The 15099-nt window shown below is 34.9% G+C and overlaps 2 protein-coding genes across 2 annotated transcripts; one reads left to right on the top strand and one right to left on the bottom strand.

Annotated features, from left to right (window-relative positions):
• Positions 1–10911: 10911 nt before the first annotated feature.
• Positions 10912–14862, top strand: LOC113715958 (uncharacterized). Its single transcript, XM_072070046.1, has 7 exons — positions 10912–11016; positions 11591–11690; positions 12891–13014; positions 13124–13304; positions 13429–13514; positions 13610–13701; positions 14569–14862. Exons 1-7 carry the CDS (start codon positions 10912–10914, stop codon positions 14838–14840), a joined length of 960 nt encoding a protein of 319 aa, XP_071926147.1. The 3' UTR covers positions 14841–14862.
• On the bottom strand, positions 11751–12899 carry LOC113715959 (probable inactive shikimate kinase like 1, chloroplastic). Its single transcript, XM_027240261.2, has one exon. The coding sequence runs from the start codon at positions 12882–12884 to the stop codon at positions 11895–11897; it is 990 nt and encodes a 329-aa protein (XP_027096062.2). The 5' UTR covers positions 12885–12899; the 3' UTR covers positions 11751–11894.
• Positions 14863–15099: the final 237 nt, after the last annotated feature.

Below are 15099 nucleotides of genomic sequence, written 5' to 3'. Positions count from 1 at the left end.
CATTCATCTCCAAGAATAACCAACCTTGGAATTTCTAGTTAAAGCCTCAAGTACCATTTTCAAACTCAGCGAATATGTACAACTGGCTCACTTAAGCGTCAAGTGGGAACCAAGTCAATTCGCACTAGGACTGGCCATCTCCAGATGCAAATCAACTCAATCGCCACCATTCCTCAAAGAAAATTTCACAAAATGTCTCAATCAAGCAATCGATCTAAGATTCACATTCAATTTCATACATATACTTACGAAGATTACAAGCCTAGAGGATACCTCGAATCTTACAATTTACCCAGTCAAATTCGATCTTATAGATATCAGCTAGTACCAATATTCAAGAAACTCAACTATCACTTTTCAAATCAATTCTCTTCAGTTTCTTACAATATAAGAAACCCTAGTGTGTAAACCCACTTAAAAACAAACACTTCAATATTACTCAATCAATCATCAAGTATTAAGATCACATTCCACTTACTAAACAATCAAACTCCACAGTCCGGCATCTTATGCTTAAAGCCTAAGATACACTACAAGAATCTAGAGCCTAAGCTCTGATACCACTTGTGGCGAGCCCACTTTCCCCTAAGGCGAACCAGAGGGTTGGCGGGCCGTCTGTCTAGCTCTTGCCAGGACTCACGCAAGCAAGCTAGCAAAAATCCTTCCGAAGTATAACCTAATCTATTACAACATCGTTTCCCTCCAAATAAGCCGGTTTCTAGAATCACATTAACTTCAGAGATAACAGTGCCTTAAGATAGCCAACGTCGATTCTTAAAATACCTTCCCGAATACAACCCAAGAAACAAAACATCAATTCAAATACATCCTTACAAGCCAAGTAGCAAATTCATACAAGTCACATACAAATCCAGGGTTTACACTTTTCCAGCTTCAAGTGGCAACCTAAGGCAAAACTACAATGTTTAACTCGAATTACATTCATAAAAGTAAACAATCTAGTACTACTTCCGAGCACCTTTGGTCTCAAATCCTGTAAAAGAAAATCACAACGTGGAATGAGCTACACAGCCCAGTGAGGTTCCAAGACACTCTAACAGTTCAAACAAATCAAGAAAGTTGTGCATGTCATATGCATGGTGCGAGGTTACACAATGGCAGGTTATCATGAGGTGATAATCATTTCTCGGGTAATTGCTACTTTGAAAACACATGTAGTAGTAGTACTTTTGCTGGTAACTTTACTATGAGTACAACTCATAAATTATCTAAAATCACTAACGTATTTTTGGAATGAATGACCATATAAATATATTTTCATGAATTTTTAGTCAAACAAATAGTGGCTCGTCTGACTAGAAGAACATTACAAGGATTGCTTCATCTCAGAGATTAATGCTCATGAGGAGTCTTACCCGAGAAATGTCAACTAGGAGAGCAATAACATTATTAATAGCAAAGCAAGCACAAAAGGATACAGTACTCGGTCCACTTCCCGTCCTTATAACTCCGATCAGTAACTCCTTCAATTGACTGGCCATCACCTTATCCCTCCAGTGGTAGTACTCGAGTATACCGAAACGGTTGTCCAGGGTTCCAACCTACCCGACCGAGCCCAGTCCTGGCTCGAGTAGGTCAGTAACCGAGGCAGGGCCCAAGTTCAGCTTATAGCTTACAACATGCACAGGTAACCAAGTAATTCGACAAAAAGTAAACTTCATCATTTGAATAGGTCGAGTGAGGTAAAGTACACACTCGCCTAACAATGATGGACAACTTCATATAACATGTGATTCATGATAATCAAGTAATCAAGTGGATACTTAGCACGTAAGCACGTAAGCAATACAAGTTGATTTCATGGGAGCATGTAATTTACGGATATCAAATAATCATATAGATTAGAAATCATGTGAGCAAATAGTCAAGTAATCAGGTAGTCATGTGGGTTGGTAAACGGTTGACGGTTAACGGTTGACGGTTAACGGTTGAGTAATGACGGTTATTTGGCAGGCATTTGCCATATTAATAGGCCATCATTGGCCGTTATCCCATTTTTACCATGTGAGAGTCGAGGAGATTCACTCCAACGACGTATGCAACCATAGCATACCAAGTCATGTTATTCGGGCATTTTCAAGCATGGGTATGGTAAATATTTAACACATAGTACTTAACACTTAGAAATCATGAAATGAGCATGTCTTAGACTTATTCCATTACGTATTCCTATATGGAACACTCTCCTAGTCAAACAAGCGCAATAGGTTTCAAACAAGCGTTTTAGGCGTCCGCTCCGAGTTCCTCTTGGAGATCTCCTCGATTGCCTGAGCAAACAATAATTCAAGTACCACTCAATATCGCTACGAATTCTCTAGTTTTCGATGAAGATTGTACGCTAGTGCAATCTAAGAATTTGACGCGGAGACGAGCCTAAGAATTCGTGTAACTCGAGGTTCAAAAGTGGGGTTTTAAAACACAAGACAAATCTGATTTCCATCTCTGTATTCAAATGTAAAACAATCAAATGATATTGACAGAAATGAAGAGTTCGAAACCCCTTAGTTTCCTTTAAGTTAGAAAATTCCAGATTTAAAAAGTAATTTTTGAAAAATCATATCTTACTCTCTACAAGCCCAAAATTGGAAAACTTGGTACTATTGGAAACCTCTTTGAAAGTACTAATAGTTCCTAGAATACACGTTTCCATGATTCTAAATGGAAGATAGTCAAAAATGGGCTCAAAGTTACTGTTCTGGTTCATAAGGCAGATTTAAGTTGGTTTTTGGCCAACTTTGGAATTTCGGCAAAATTCACTTGTTTGGAACTAGCTTTTGAAATTTTTAAATCTATTAGTGTTGTAATCCAAGAGTATAACAAAACAAACGGAACGAGAAACGGGGTTTTGAACACCATGATACGGTAGCTCAAAGTTACTAAAATTCCCTTGTGAAACATGGGTTTTTCAAACTCGAGTCATGAACTTTGGTAATTTATTTGACCCATGAAACGGCCTCAGAATAACACCAAAATTAGAAGAGTAATACTATCATATAAGGGTTGTCCCTCTACCAAATTTCATAGAAAAATATGCACAGGAAGTCACTTAACAAAATCACTCAAGTTTCCAAAATTTTAAGGCAAAGCTGCCTTGTATGTGAAAATTTCCTTTTCTAAACTTTTGACCAAGGAAAATCCTCTAAACATGGTTCATTTGCATAGAAAAGGTTTACGGGTCATCCCAGAACAACATTTGTGGTGATTAACACCAAGAGATTTAATTTGCAAGTCTACACCGAGCCTTGCATCAAATCTGTCTAAAAATCAGGGTTTTCAAGGACAGAGCAGGTTTCCTATTTTGATCATAGATCACTCAAATTAACTAGGAATTTGGCATGGTTTATGGTGTTGGAAAACACATTCATAGAGCTATAATTTCACAGAAGAAATCACTTTGAAATTCGGCACACAACTAGCTCGAATTCGAGCCACAAGTTGCAGCCTCATCATTTTGTTCTTGTAAAACAGAGAAACAGGACAGCCGACTTAAAATGGTTGGTTTGGCTCACACACATGGAACCAGAATGTGCATTTTATACTGTCAGAAAGGCTGCGATGTCTAGTTTCAAATGCCGCTGACGGCACTTAATTTCGACATCGGAGCACAGATTTATAGCCAAAATACGAAAGCTGGTCAGAGTATTACGAAAACAGTTCCAGATTTACTAGCTTTGCGAAATCATTTTATTTGACCAACCAAATCTCAATATTTTTCAATGAAACTTTGTACACCACATATTAAACATATAAACATAATATACGAGTCATGAACCCCTCCAAATTCTGCAAAAAGGGGTGCGATTAAAACAGGGCAAAACTGAACATTTTTGAACTATGCATCCCTTGAAGTCTAGACTAGCTAGATATCATTAATCTACCTATTTAAACTCTAAACTAGCATTATATCCATCATCAATCCAAGGGTGGGAGTTCATAGAGCCCACCATCAAAATTTTCCGACATGAAATAAAACAAATAACATGTAATTTTGGCAAATAATTCCACCACAATAAATCTGTCCTTGGCTAAACAGAATTTCCAGCAGCTAATTGGTCATAAATCCAACTTTTTACTCGGCTAATACATGATATTAAGTACTCAAATCCGACAAGCAAATACTTGACTAGCTAATCAGATCATCCAAGTCATTGTGGGAATTCATAGAGCCCACTCACCATATTTCCATTTAAACTCAAAAGAGCCACCATCGGCTAAGCTGGAAAAAAATTTGCAGCAGCTATGTTTCAACATTTTTGGTCAATTTATCCAACGAATCAAGTACTTTACAACTGAATATCTTACAAGACTTAAGACACATATATTTCATGCATTTCTAAACATTGTTTGCTAATGAAAAAAAAAATTCCAGAAACAACTACAAATTCTGGTTTCACTCCCTTGGCAAGTCACGTAAATTTTCCAGCATTTACTCAGTCATAAACAAAATTTTCCTTCGGTTAAAACCTTGTATTTGGCACTTAAATCTCACATGCACAACTACTGAACTAATTAGCTAGCATTTCCAGTCCAGATTCAGCTCGGTTGTTACCAAAAATTCATCAATCAACCAGCAAGTTGTTCGGCCACTCTCGGATGAGCTTGCAGGCAAGCCGATTCTGTTTCATCTCTTCTTTTCTAGCTTAATCCGAACTAACTAACTTCAGGCAAGACTTAATCACCTAGTTCTTAGTTAGTTAACAACATTTAAAAGCTCAGATTATTCCAAAGAAACAAGATTAAAGCTGCATTTCTGTTTCGGCTTCTCGGCAAAACTATTTCCATCAAAAATCAGATTTTCCTTTTCTTTGATTTCCTCATCCGGACACTCCAACCTCACATGCAAGTCCATAAACAGCTTAATCTACCTATAATCTATTGGCTTCAGCCCAGAGATTACCTCTACTGGAAGCTTACTCACGCGGCAGAAGCTGAAGTTGTCTTACTCTCCTCACGGCTATCTCACGCACGCGATGGATGATTGGTTGCTGTCTTGGTTGCCGGTGGTTGCAGGTGTGGTGGTGTTGTGGTTGGAGATGGATTGCAACTGGTTGAAGTGGAGGTGGAGAGTGCAGCTCACGCACTGTCTCTTCCCTCAAGCTCATGGACAGAACAGAAGACTCGCAGCTCGCACGCTTCCTTTCTTTTCTCTCGGATGGCAGAATGCGGCTCAGTCTCTCCCTCTCTATCTCAGTCGATGTTAACGAGGTGAAGGTGGAGTGTGGTCTGAGGTGAATTGTTGCAGAGGAGGTGGAATGGAGTTGCGGTAGTGGTTTGTGGTATAGAAATGAGGAGGGAGAAAGGTGGTGCCGCGGTTTTGAGAAGGGGTTGAGTGTAGGAGTGGTAAAAGTTTTGCATTGGCCGGTTAGGGTGGTGGAGTTACAATGTTGTCCAGAAATTTTGATGGTTTGCATGGTAATTTGTGAGGTAGTGGAGGGTATTTTGGAATTTTCACTTTTCCTTCTAATGACCACTTAAGCCCTTGATTCGAGCATAATCTCACGAATTATCCCCATGCGTGATTTAAACTCCTAATAGTGTACTAATCTCGCGAGGGTTTCGATTATCGAAATTTATCGATTATAATTTAATATTAAGGTTCCTAGTAATTCCTAACATTATTACCTAATTATTTAAACTATAAAAATCAAGTTTGACCTTAATATATAAATTTAACATTCTTAATAGTCGTTTATCCTTTTATATCAAAACTTATTAACTTAATCATTATTAACGCTTAAGATTAGTTATCGGAATTCAAAGAAATTTAATTGTTAAATCAATGAAATAATTTACCTTCGAAATATGAATTTAATGTAACAAAACTAGGAAATTTAACCACTTATTCGTTATATGTAATTTCTTGAATCGATTATATACTCCAATCGCGTATTTACTATTTTCACTTAACGAGCTTACAGAAATTAAATTTCGAAACGAATTGCTTTAAAAATATAACTAAACTATGGATACGTTTAATTAAACCTAAAAAGGTTAGAAAATAATACTTAGAGAAATCGGGTGAGTAAATACTTATTTTAGCCAGTAAAATAAATAAAATAAGCAAAATTTTCGGGTCCTCACATTCACCCCCCCTCTGAGGTTGTTTTCGATCCTTATAATGATAGTGTTCAGATCCTCATCATTTATCTATTTCTTAATATGATCGGGAGAGTATGATCGGGAGAGTGGATGATGGTACAAACTATTTTTCGAAAGAGCAGGAGTCAAAGTAAAACCATTTATGCATTCAATGTTATATTTGACTCGACATAAATCTTAATACTAATTTTCAGAAAGAAAAGTTGTAGGATCTTTTAAGTGTAAAATAGTAATTTTCATACACAAACAATGGCAGTCAAATTAAAAGTTATAATAATTAACAATTATGAAACGTAAATATAAGTTGGAGAAACTTAAACAGTGAAAATATTAACAACAAAAAAGCAATAAAGATAAAATACTACTTTACATATATTTCTTTTAATGAAAGAAAGCAACAAATCTAAGAAACACAATCAAATTGAAAATACATGCGTCATACACTTTTTAAGAGAAAATGATCACAGCCCTCATAATAATAGAAATAAAGATGTTACAGCATATACTACCTAATGTGTCTATGTCGACTATTTAGATATAGCATTTCATGAAATTGCTTGTGCAGTTTGTTGGTAGAATCAACCCCAAAGAAAGAGATTTACTCCTTACTCAAGTTTTTATTCGAGTAACTTCTCGAGCTATCCTTATTCATTTGATCAATAAATTTTATTTCATCTTTTTAGGTTTATGCTCTACGCTAGTATTGGTACTAGTTTGATTCTTCATGGTATAGTGCATAATATTTTTCCTTAAAGAAACAAAATAAAAGAATGAATGCAAAAACCAAAATTAATTATGAATTTTGAAAATTTATAAACAAAAGATCTTTATCAATATATCAATCTATGCCTTGTATCTATTTCTTTCACAAGTCAGTTAAGCATTTAGTAATTCAAATGAAAATTTTCTTTACATCTAACGATATTACAAAGAAACATTCTTATATCTGTTTTATACCTAATGATGTCAATTTAGTTTAATTAATATTTAGATCCAACATAGTAAATTTTTTCCTTTCAAAAAAAGGGACATGAAGCCAAATAGAGTTGTTTGATTCTTAGTTGTGTAAGGATAAAATATTAAGAAAAGGTGATTATAGATTATAGCTACAACCATCTTAATATAAAATCATAAATAGATTCACTTATCATGTATGTTTTATCAATGATATTGGTGTCGCACATAAAATTTAAAAGCAAGAAAGGAGCAAAAAAATACCAAAGAAAGTCATATCTTTTTATATAAAAAACAAATGGCAATATTATCATAAGAACGTAAACAAACTCAAGAGGCCAAAACATGCGATGAAGTGAGTGTTTTGATCTATCTACCACCAACTCTCTTATTCTATTTTGGTTTATTTGTATTCAACTTAGAGATTTGGTTTTTTTTCTAACTTACTTTATGTTTTTCGCTTTGTTTCACTAACTCTTGTTCGATACTTATGATTGACTAAGGAGAAAATTTTTTAAAAATTATTTGCTTTTAACTTCTTACTAGTACTAGATTTTAAATTGATGTCCGTTTACATCTCTTTGATATGTGTAGATTTAAATTAGACTACCTTGTGTTTCATCTTCAGAGCATCTCAAGTTAACACTTCTTATAAAATCTTGTCTATCTAATCCATTTACCTCCATAGTAAATGATAAATATTTTGCATACTTGAATAATTCAATTTCTTTTTCAATCTTCATAATCAAAGAAACAAAATAATTAAATGAAGAATCTATTTGAATTAAAAGATTTATAGAAATTAAATGCTAAAAAGGAGATGGACTATGCATATATTATTGGGAGAACTGCACAAATAGTCCCTCACATATTGCAAATGTGAAAATTTAGTACCTCAGATCGAAAATGATCAATTTTAGTCCTTGGCAAATAAAAAAGGATCAATTTGAGTTCCTTTTCACTTTTCCGACTGATTTTTGCCCGGAATATCTCACGGGCACACCACGTGGCCAACTTTTCAAGGGTAAAAATGCCAAACCACTTATCTGTTGACCAAAACCAAATTGTAAAGGACGAATACTTCCCAAAATTCTTCTTCTTCTTCATTTCAACCAAACCCAAAAGCTGAGCTTCATCTCCATGGCAGAACCCCCAACTTGTAATTGCGGTGTACCAGAAGGTGGATTTATTCTGGAACTTTTCGCTGTGATGATCATAAGAATAAACTTTTATAGAGCAACTGGAATCCTGCTGTGACAATTCAGTGTTGATAAATAGCAAGTGGCCAATCGGCAAGTTGCCCACAGGGAGGATACCAAATATAGATGAACCATCAAAACCTGCGGGATAGGGGTTGGCATGCCTGGTCTAGGAGCTAACACCACCATCTTCGTAACTGTCCGGTGTATAAATGAATAAGGATTCTCCATACCAGGAACAAACAGGGCCAAGCGTCCCCTGGTTCGTGCAATATTCCACGCATAGCGACTGCGGCAGAACATGGCTTCCTGCAGTGGAACTTTGGCTTGCATCGTTCGCCCAAGAACCATTTGGGTAGCTCCCAACCCCTGCCTAAATTCCCCTGGCTTTCATTCTCCCTACCCGAAGACTCTGAAATCAACAGAGTTGTCTCCTTCATGCAAGAACTCTCCCGCTACCCAAATACAAGAACTCTGTTCCTTCCAAAACAGCAAATAACCAAGAAACTACACCAAAACAACAACCAATGAACAGATAAAAAGAACACCACCACAACCATAACCCAAAGAAGTGCACTATCCATGCCAAGAATAAAACGCTAAGCTGATATGCCAAAATACCAAGATACAGAGAAAAACCCAAGAACTTAGAGCTTCTATTATGACGTGTACAAGAAAACGAACAAAAGTAGAGCATACCATTTTAGATACTTTAGAGTCGGTATAGCTCCCTTTGCCCCCATATCTCGTGTTCATTTATAGATTTCCAGTACTTTTTTTATTATGTAAATTCCTGATGCAAGAAGAAAGTGAAGATCTCTGAACTAAACCCCAGAGAATTGATGAATAATGGAGATCAATTCTCGAGGTAGAATGGTGAATTGTATCGAAATGAATTAGAGAGAATACAGGAAAACTGTGAAAGAGTCAACAAGTCAAAAACTGACTAGTTTCCTATTCACAATTCCTTCTTGGTAGTTGTCCAATTGGTAACTGTTTTTGCCACGTCAGCACAATTAGTTACTAACTAACAAACACAGAAATGTAGCTGCTTATTTAGCCAACTACTAATCAAGATTAATCATCCTATTCCACGAAACGACCCTACCTCATCAGATGGTTCTACTTCTTGATGCATCAATTCCTTGCGTTTGTGATGGTTCTGGGAGGAGGGAGTGGTGTCTGTGGCTACCAGAGCCAATAAATAGCAGATAAGGAGAAAGGTTAGGAGGAAAATGGAGTTAAAGAACTATTTTGCTAATTTCCAAGTCAGACAAGGATGCCAACATTGTTTTTGAAGCACTCTCGGATTTAGTGGTGGAGTTCATCATACCCACCAACTTCCGAAATTTGAGTAGTGGCCGGCCAGTTCATGTTAAGAATTGCCAATTTTATATTTTAGGTAACATGAATGTGCGAAGGTTCAAATGGGTGTTCCAATGGCCACTTGAGTACCATCTTCTTATATTTAGATAAGATAATGCATCTAAAGAAGATTTAATCCAACGCTAAAAGAAGCAGGAATGAATATTTAAATCATACTTAAAAAAAGTTCAGTCCCTGTCTAGCCATATTCACTGATGACGCCAAGGACAAGAAGAAGATGTACTTTCGGATGCGCCAAGGAGCTCCTCCAAATAGTCAGCGCCTAAATCTTCCAAAACCAATACATTATTATTATTATTATTATCATCCAAGCCCATCAAATCTTGACTTCTCTTTTTTGCTCAGTGCATTTCTCCTGTTCATGGAGTGTCGTTTCTTCATCACCAAAACCGGAGAGCAACCCTCTTCAAAACCATACTGCATCTGCTTCAACGACTCGTAAACTACCTCTACCGAAAAGTTAAGAACCGCCGCGTGGTGGTTCTGCCATGGAGATGAAGCTCAGCTTTTGGGTTTGGTTGAAATGAAGAAGAAGAAGAATTTTGGGAAGTATTCGTCCTTTACATTTTGATTTTGGTCAACAGATAAGTGGTTTGACATTTTTACCCTTGAAAAGTTGGCCACGTGGTGTGCACGTGAGATATTCCGGGCAAAAATCAGTCGGAAAAGTGAAAAGGGACTAAAATTGATCCTTTTTTATTTGCTAAGGACTAAAATTGATCTTTTTTTATCTGAGGGACTAAATTTTCACATTTGCAATATGTGAGGGACTATTTGTGCAGTTCTCCCTATATTATTTTCAATTCATTTTTAACCATTTATTGCATGATATGTACTTCTTCCCTAAAATATTTTATTGTTTGTTTGTATTGTGGTTTGAATACATTGGATTTGATATCTTTCAAAACCGGTATGTAGATTTTTCGAATATTACTTTTGTCAATCCAATGAATAAAGACAAAAAGTAAAAGCTATCCATCCTCTAATCCTTGTGCCCTTGTTTATTCTATATCCTCCTTACATTTTTTCCTTTTCTTGTCTCAATTAATGACAAATAAATACTTACTAGATTATGTGGATTCTAACTACTTTCAAATAATCTACCTCACTATTATGATTGTTTCAAGGACAACAAGAAGATTTATACAAATGACGACAGAAAAGCAAATACTTCTGTGAAGACTTTGGTGTTTAGATATTTTCTACGAGCATGAAGACCTAATCTCCATTCAAGTTCATTTGATAACTCACAATGTCAAAACCTTACTGTTCTTCTTCACAATCCAACAAATGGTCAAATCTTGAAAATTTTCTTCATTCTGTGGTTCCAGTGGTTCCTTCAAATGTTCTTCCTCAGGTATCAATAATCTAGATTTACAATGATAATCTTTCTCAATTTTTGATATTTGAAACATGATTTTTGACTTTATGTTCATGGATTACAAACATGCGAGATATTATTTTAAATCTCAAAATTTTAACAGACATATGTATGTCAATTGTGCTACTTAACTGAAAAAGTTCATTTTTGTCCATTGGATCCTATGCCAAATAGTTTTATTTTCCTCCAGTCAACTTACCTATTTCAATTAATTTTGAATATTAATTACTTTAATCGAATATTAGTTTATGCAATATTTATTTTTCTAGTATTGCACTTCTACCTATTTTCTATTTATGGATCTATGTGAGCAAATGATACATCGCATAAGTTTCAAAATTCATACATTATTTTTTCAATAATTTCACTATTTCCACATTTTATCATTAGAATTATATTCTTCAATTGGTTAACAAAATTATGGCATAAACAATTATCTTTTCATTTATCTTTTACATTTTTATTTTTTAAATTATTTCTACCACATTAATCAATGTAAGTATCAATGTTTATTTATTACATAATTTTTTATACTTCTCAAATATTACAGAGTCACATAGAAGACATTACCAATATTTGGCTCTTTGATGATAAAGATACTATTGAATACTTTAAATTGGAAGATCTTTGGAGATCTTTTGAAGAATGGAGTGCTTTTTTTTTTTTTTTTTCCACTCAAACAGACCTTTTAAAATTTAACAGGGACATACTGAGAAAAACTTCTGCATATAGCAAAGTGTGTACGATGAAAAGCAGTAAGAAGTGGTATAATAATTAGCAAGGTAAAACAATAAGGAACAAAAATACATATGGACTAACCCAAAGTTAATGGCAGTGACAAAAGGTCTTGGAGATTAAAATGGTCTAGCGGCTGCTTCCATCATCTTTTTAAGTCTCATTAGTTTTTGGAGCTCCTTGAGAACCTCTAAAGCCATATCTTCAACTGTTACTTCAACCAGGTCCTTGTAACCGAAATTAGATGCTACTTTTGGGAGCGAAACAGTTGAATCAGCTGCAGTATATCCACTCCGGCTTCTTTCATACAGTTCAGTCAGCTGAGTCAAAATCTCAGAATAAGGTCCAGAAACTGTGAGGTCAGATGCAGGAAGTTGAATATCATTTTCCATGACCTCCCTGGCTACCATGTCTAGAGGGACATCAATCCATATTGAAATTCCATGTCTCAAGTGTGCCAGATTGGCTGCACACTGAACAGTGCCATTTCCAGCAGAAACCACAAGACGGCCCATGGAGGACAGCTGCTTCAGTACCTCTGTCTCAGATTCCCGGAAACCCTTCTCATCCCGCTGGAAAACTATTCTAGCAGCAGATTTTCCACCGGCAGCCGCTTCAATCAAATCATCACTGTCAAAGTAATAGTATCGCAGTGCCTCAGCAAGAAGTTTCCCCAAGCTGGATTTGATGGAACAGTTTATCCCTACAAGAAATACAGAAGTTCCTTTCAAATCGGGAGATATCTCAGCCGCCCTCTTCTTGAGTGTTAGTGAAGGATCAGCCTCAGCAACACTCTTAAGCTCCTCCGCATCAGAAGAAGAAGTAGTATCATCCAGGAGGGCTCGGGAAAGGGTGAGGGGCTCTTTAGCTACAGACGACAAGATTGAAGTGGGAAGAGCAGACGGCCTTTGAAGCCGACAATTCCTGTTGTTGAACTGATAAGTAGTAGTAGTAGTAAATGGCGATGAGAGGCCTCCATAGCCAAAGCCAAAGCCAAAGCCAAAGCCAAAAGGGGAGTGAGATTCCAAAGCAGGCGGCTGCGCTCGGGGTCGAACCAAATAATTCGTTGTGCCCCAGCTGCCTCCCGCCTGTGTTACCTCCGTCATCATCTGAAGAATGGAGTGCTTATGGTGTAGGAACCCCTATTGTGTTAGACCATGGCAAAAGTATTGTGCAGTACTATGTCCCATATTTATCTGCAATACAAATCTACACCACTAAAACTCCTACAGCGGTGAGGTATCACACCTATAAATCTACTTTCTTTGTATTTTTAATATAATATATTGGTTTTAACTTTATCTATATGTATTTTATTGATTTATTAATCTTACTTATACTTTTATAGAAATTTAAGAGCAAATGTCAATGCTTCTAAGCAAGACATTGAATTTTGTGGAGATGACATCTTAGCAAATACAAGTTTCGAGGATGAGAATCCTTGCCCCAGAATTAATCGGTTGGGTTATCTCTATTTTCAATATCATGATACTTCCTCCCCATATTGGAGGGTTCCCCTTGCAGATAAGGTAAATAATAGTTCTAATTTTATAAACATGTATTATAGTGCTTAATACTCATGTTTTACAATACTTCCAATATTTAAGTTTAAATTTGAGGTAAAAAGTGAAATCACTCACATGTAAATAATAGATAATGGATTTCATGCCAAATTATCCAAGACTTCTATCATTAAGGAGTGTTGATCTATCTCCTGCAAGTTGGATGTCAATTGCCTGGTAAAATCCATTCTAGATACTCTATTAATTTTACACTCTTTTAATATGTAAACTTAAGTGATATTCAATAACAATTATTGTTCATATTTAATTAGGTACCCTATTTATCACATTCCAACTAAATGGTATGTAAAGGATTTGGCAACATGCTTTCTTACGTACCATACATTGTCTTCATGCTTTCAAGGTAAGCCTTTTTTATAAGTTTTCTATTTTGGTGACAAAATAAGTTTGCTTGACTTTTGCTCATATTAAATTATTAACAACAAAGTAGAGACTTACTTATGTAGAAGACTTTTCCTTATACTGCACCTTCTATGAATACTCGTAGAAAGCATCTTCATGGGAATAATTTTGATATGTTTTTTGCATGAGTTAAGAACTAGACTAAGAGAATTCTAGTAATTAATATTGTGTATTAACTAGGTTAGATTTCACGTTTTCTTGAGATTTGAATATTACAAGTCTCACAATATTATACATGAGAAGAGATTTTTTTATTTATTTAATGTTACAACTAGAGAATTTTGCTCTTATAACTCTTAACTAGCATCACAACGGAAAAAGAGTTTTATTTATACGTAATTTCCTTACTAAAGAATCTAAAGAATATGGAGTTTTTTTAGAAGGAAAATCTTGACAATGGGAATTCAATCTTTCTTCCTTATGTTGCATCTATTATTCAGAGAATTACTATACCTATTAATCTAAATTATCTATTATCTTTATGAAATACAAATTGGATAATACTTATTTAAAATGTAACAAACAGAATAGTTAAATGGATAGATGTAAAAGTAATAAGGATAGAAGTTTCTTATGAAAATATAAAAATTAATATTTACCTAAGAATTTTTCCCCAAAACATATTATAGAAAAAGAATGTCAATAGATTAAATCAAGTAGTTCATGTGAAATTGTTTATTTTTGTTGCAATTTAGCACATCTTCACATAATCTTGAAATTAGAGAAATATATCCCATAATCAATTGTTGCAAAAATTTAATTTATAGTGCATAAGTTTTTTTTAAAAAATTTTTTAACTGTGCTACAGATTCTGCAAGGGATTATGACTATGATCATCAAAAAGATCCTAGAGCAACTCAAATTTCTGAAGCAATGGAAGAAAATAAGGAGAAGTTTCATAGCCAAATTGTACTTCCTTCATTTGGCCTAACTGCTTACAAAATGCAAGGAGATCTTTGGAAGAACAAAAATACAAGTGATGAAAAAAAATTAGTTGATCTTGAAAGTACAGCTGATTCTTGGCTAAAACAACTTGATTTTTACCATCATGACTTTAGTTTTTTTAAAAGGAATTCTTAAATTGTAACTAGTTTGTTATTGTGTTTTGTATTTAATAAGTTTGTTATCTTGTGATTGTTTGGAACTTTCCTTGAGAAATAGTTCAAAAATATAGAAATAAAACTCTATATTTTATTTGTACTTTATTCTATTCCTTTTGGGTGTTGTAACAATGATAATTAAGTTACAAAATAGAAGATTTGAAATATTACTTTTTTTCGCATTAAGAGATAGTTCAAACCTCCTGAATATTGTTCTTGCTAACAAATAGTTTTGATAT

The sequence above is a fragment of the Coffea arabica genome, chromosome 11c (assembly GCF_036785885.1).
Source record: "Coffea arabica cultivar ET-39 chromosome 11c, Coffea Arabica ET-39 HiFi, whole genome shotgun sequence".
NCBI classification, from domain to species: Eukaryota; Viridiplantae; Streptophyta; class Magnoliopsida; order Gentianales; family Rubiaceae; genus Coffea; species Coffea arabica.
The sequence above is the reverse complement of the archived record's forward strand: the minus strand, read 5'-3'. Positions and strand labels throughout refer to the sequence as shown.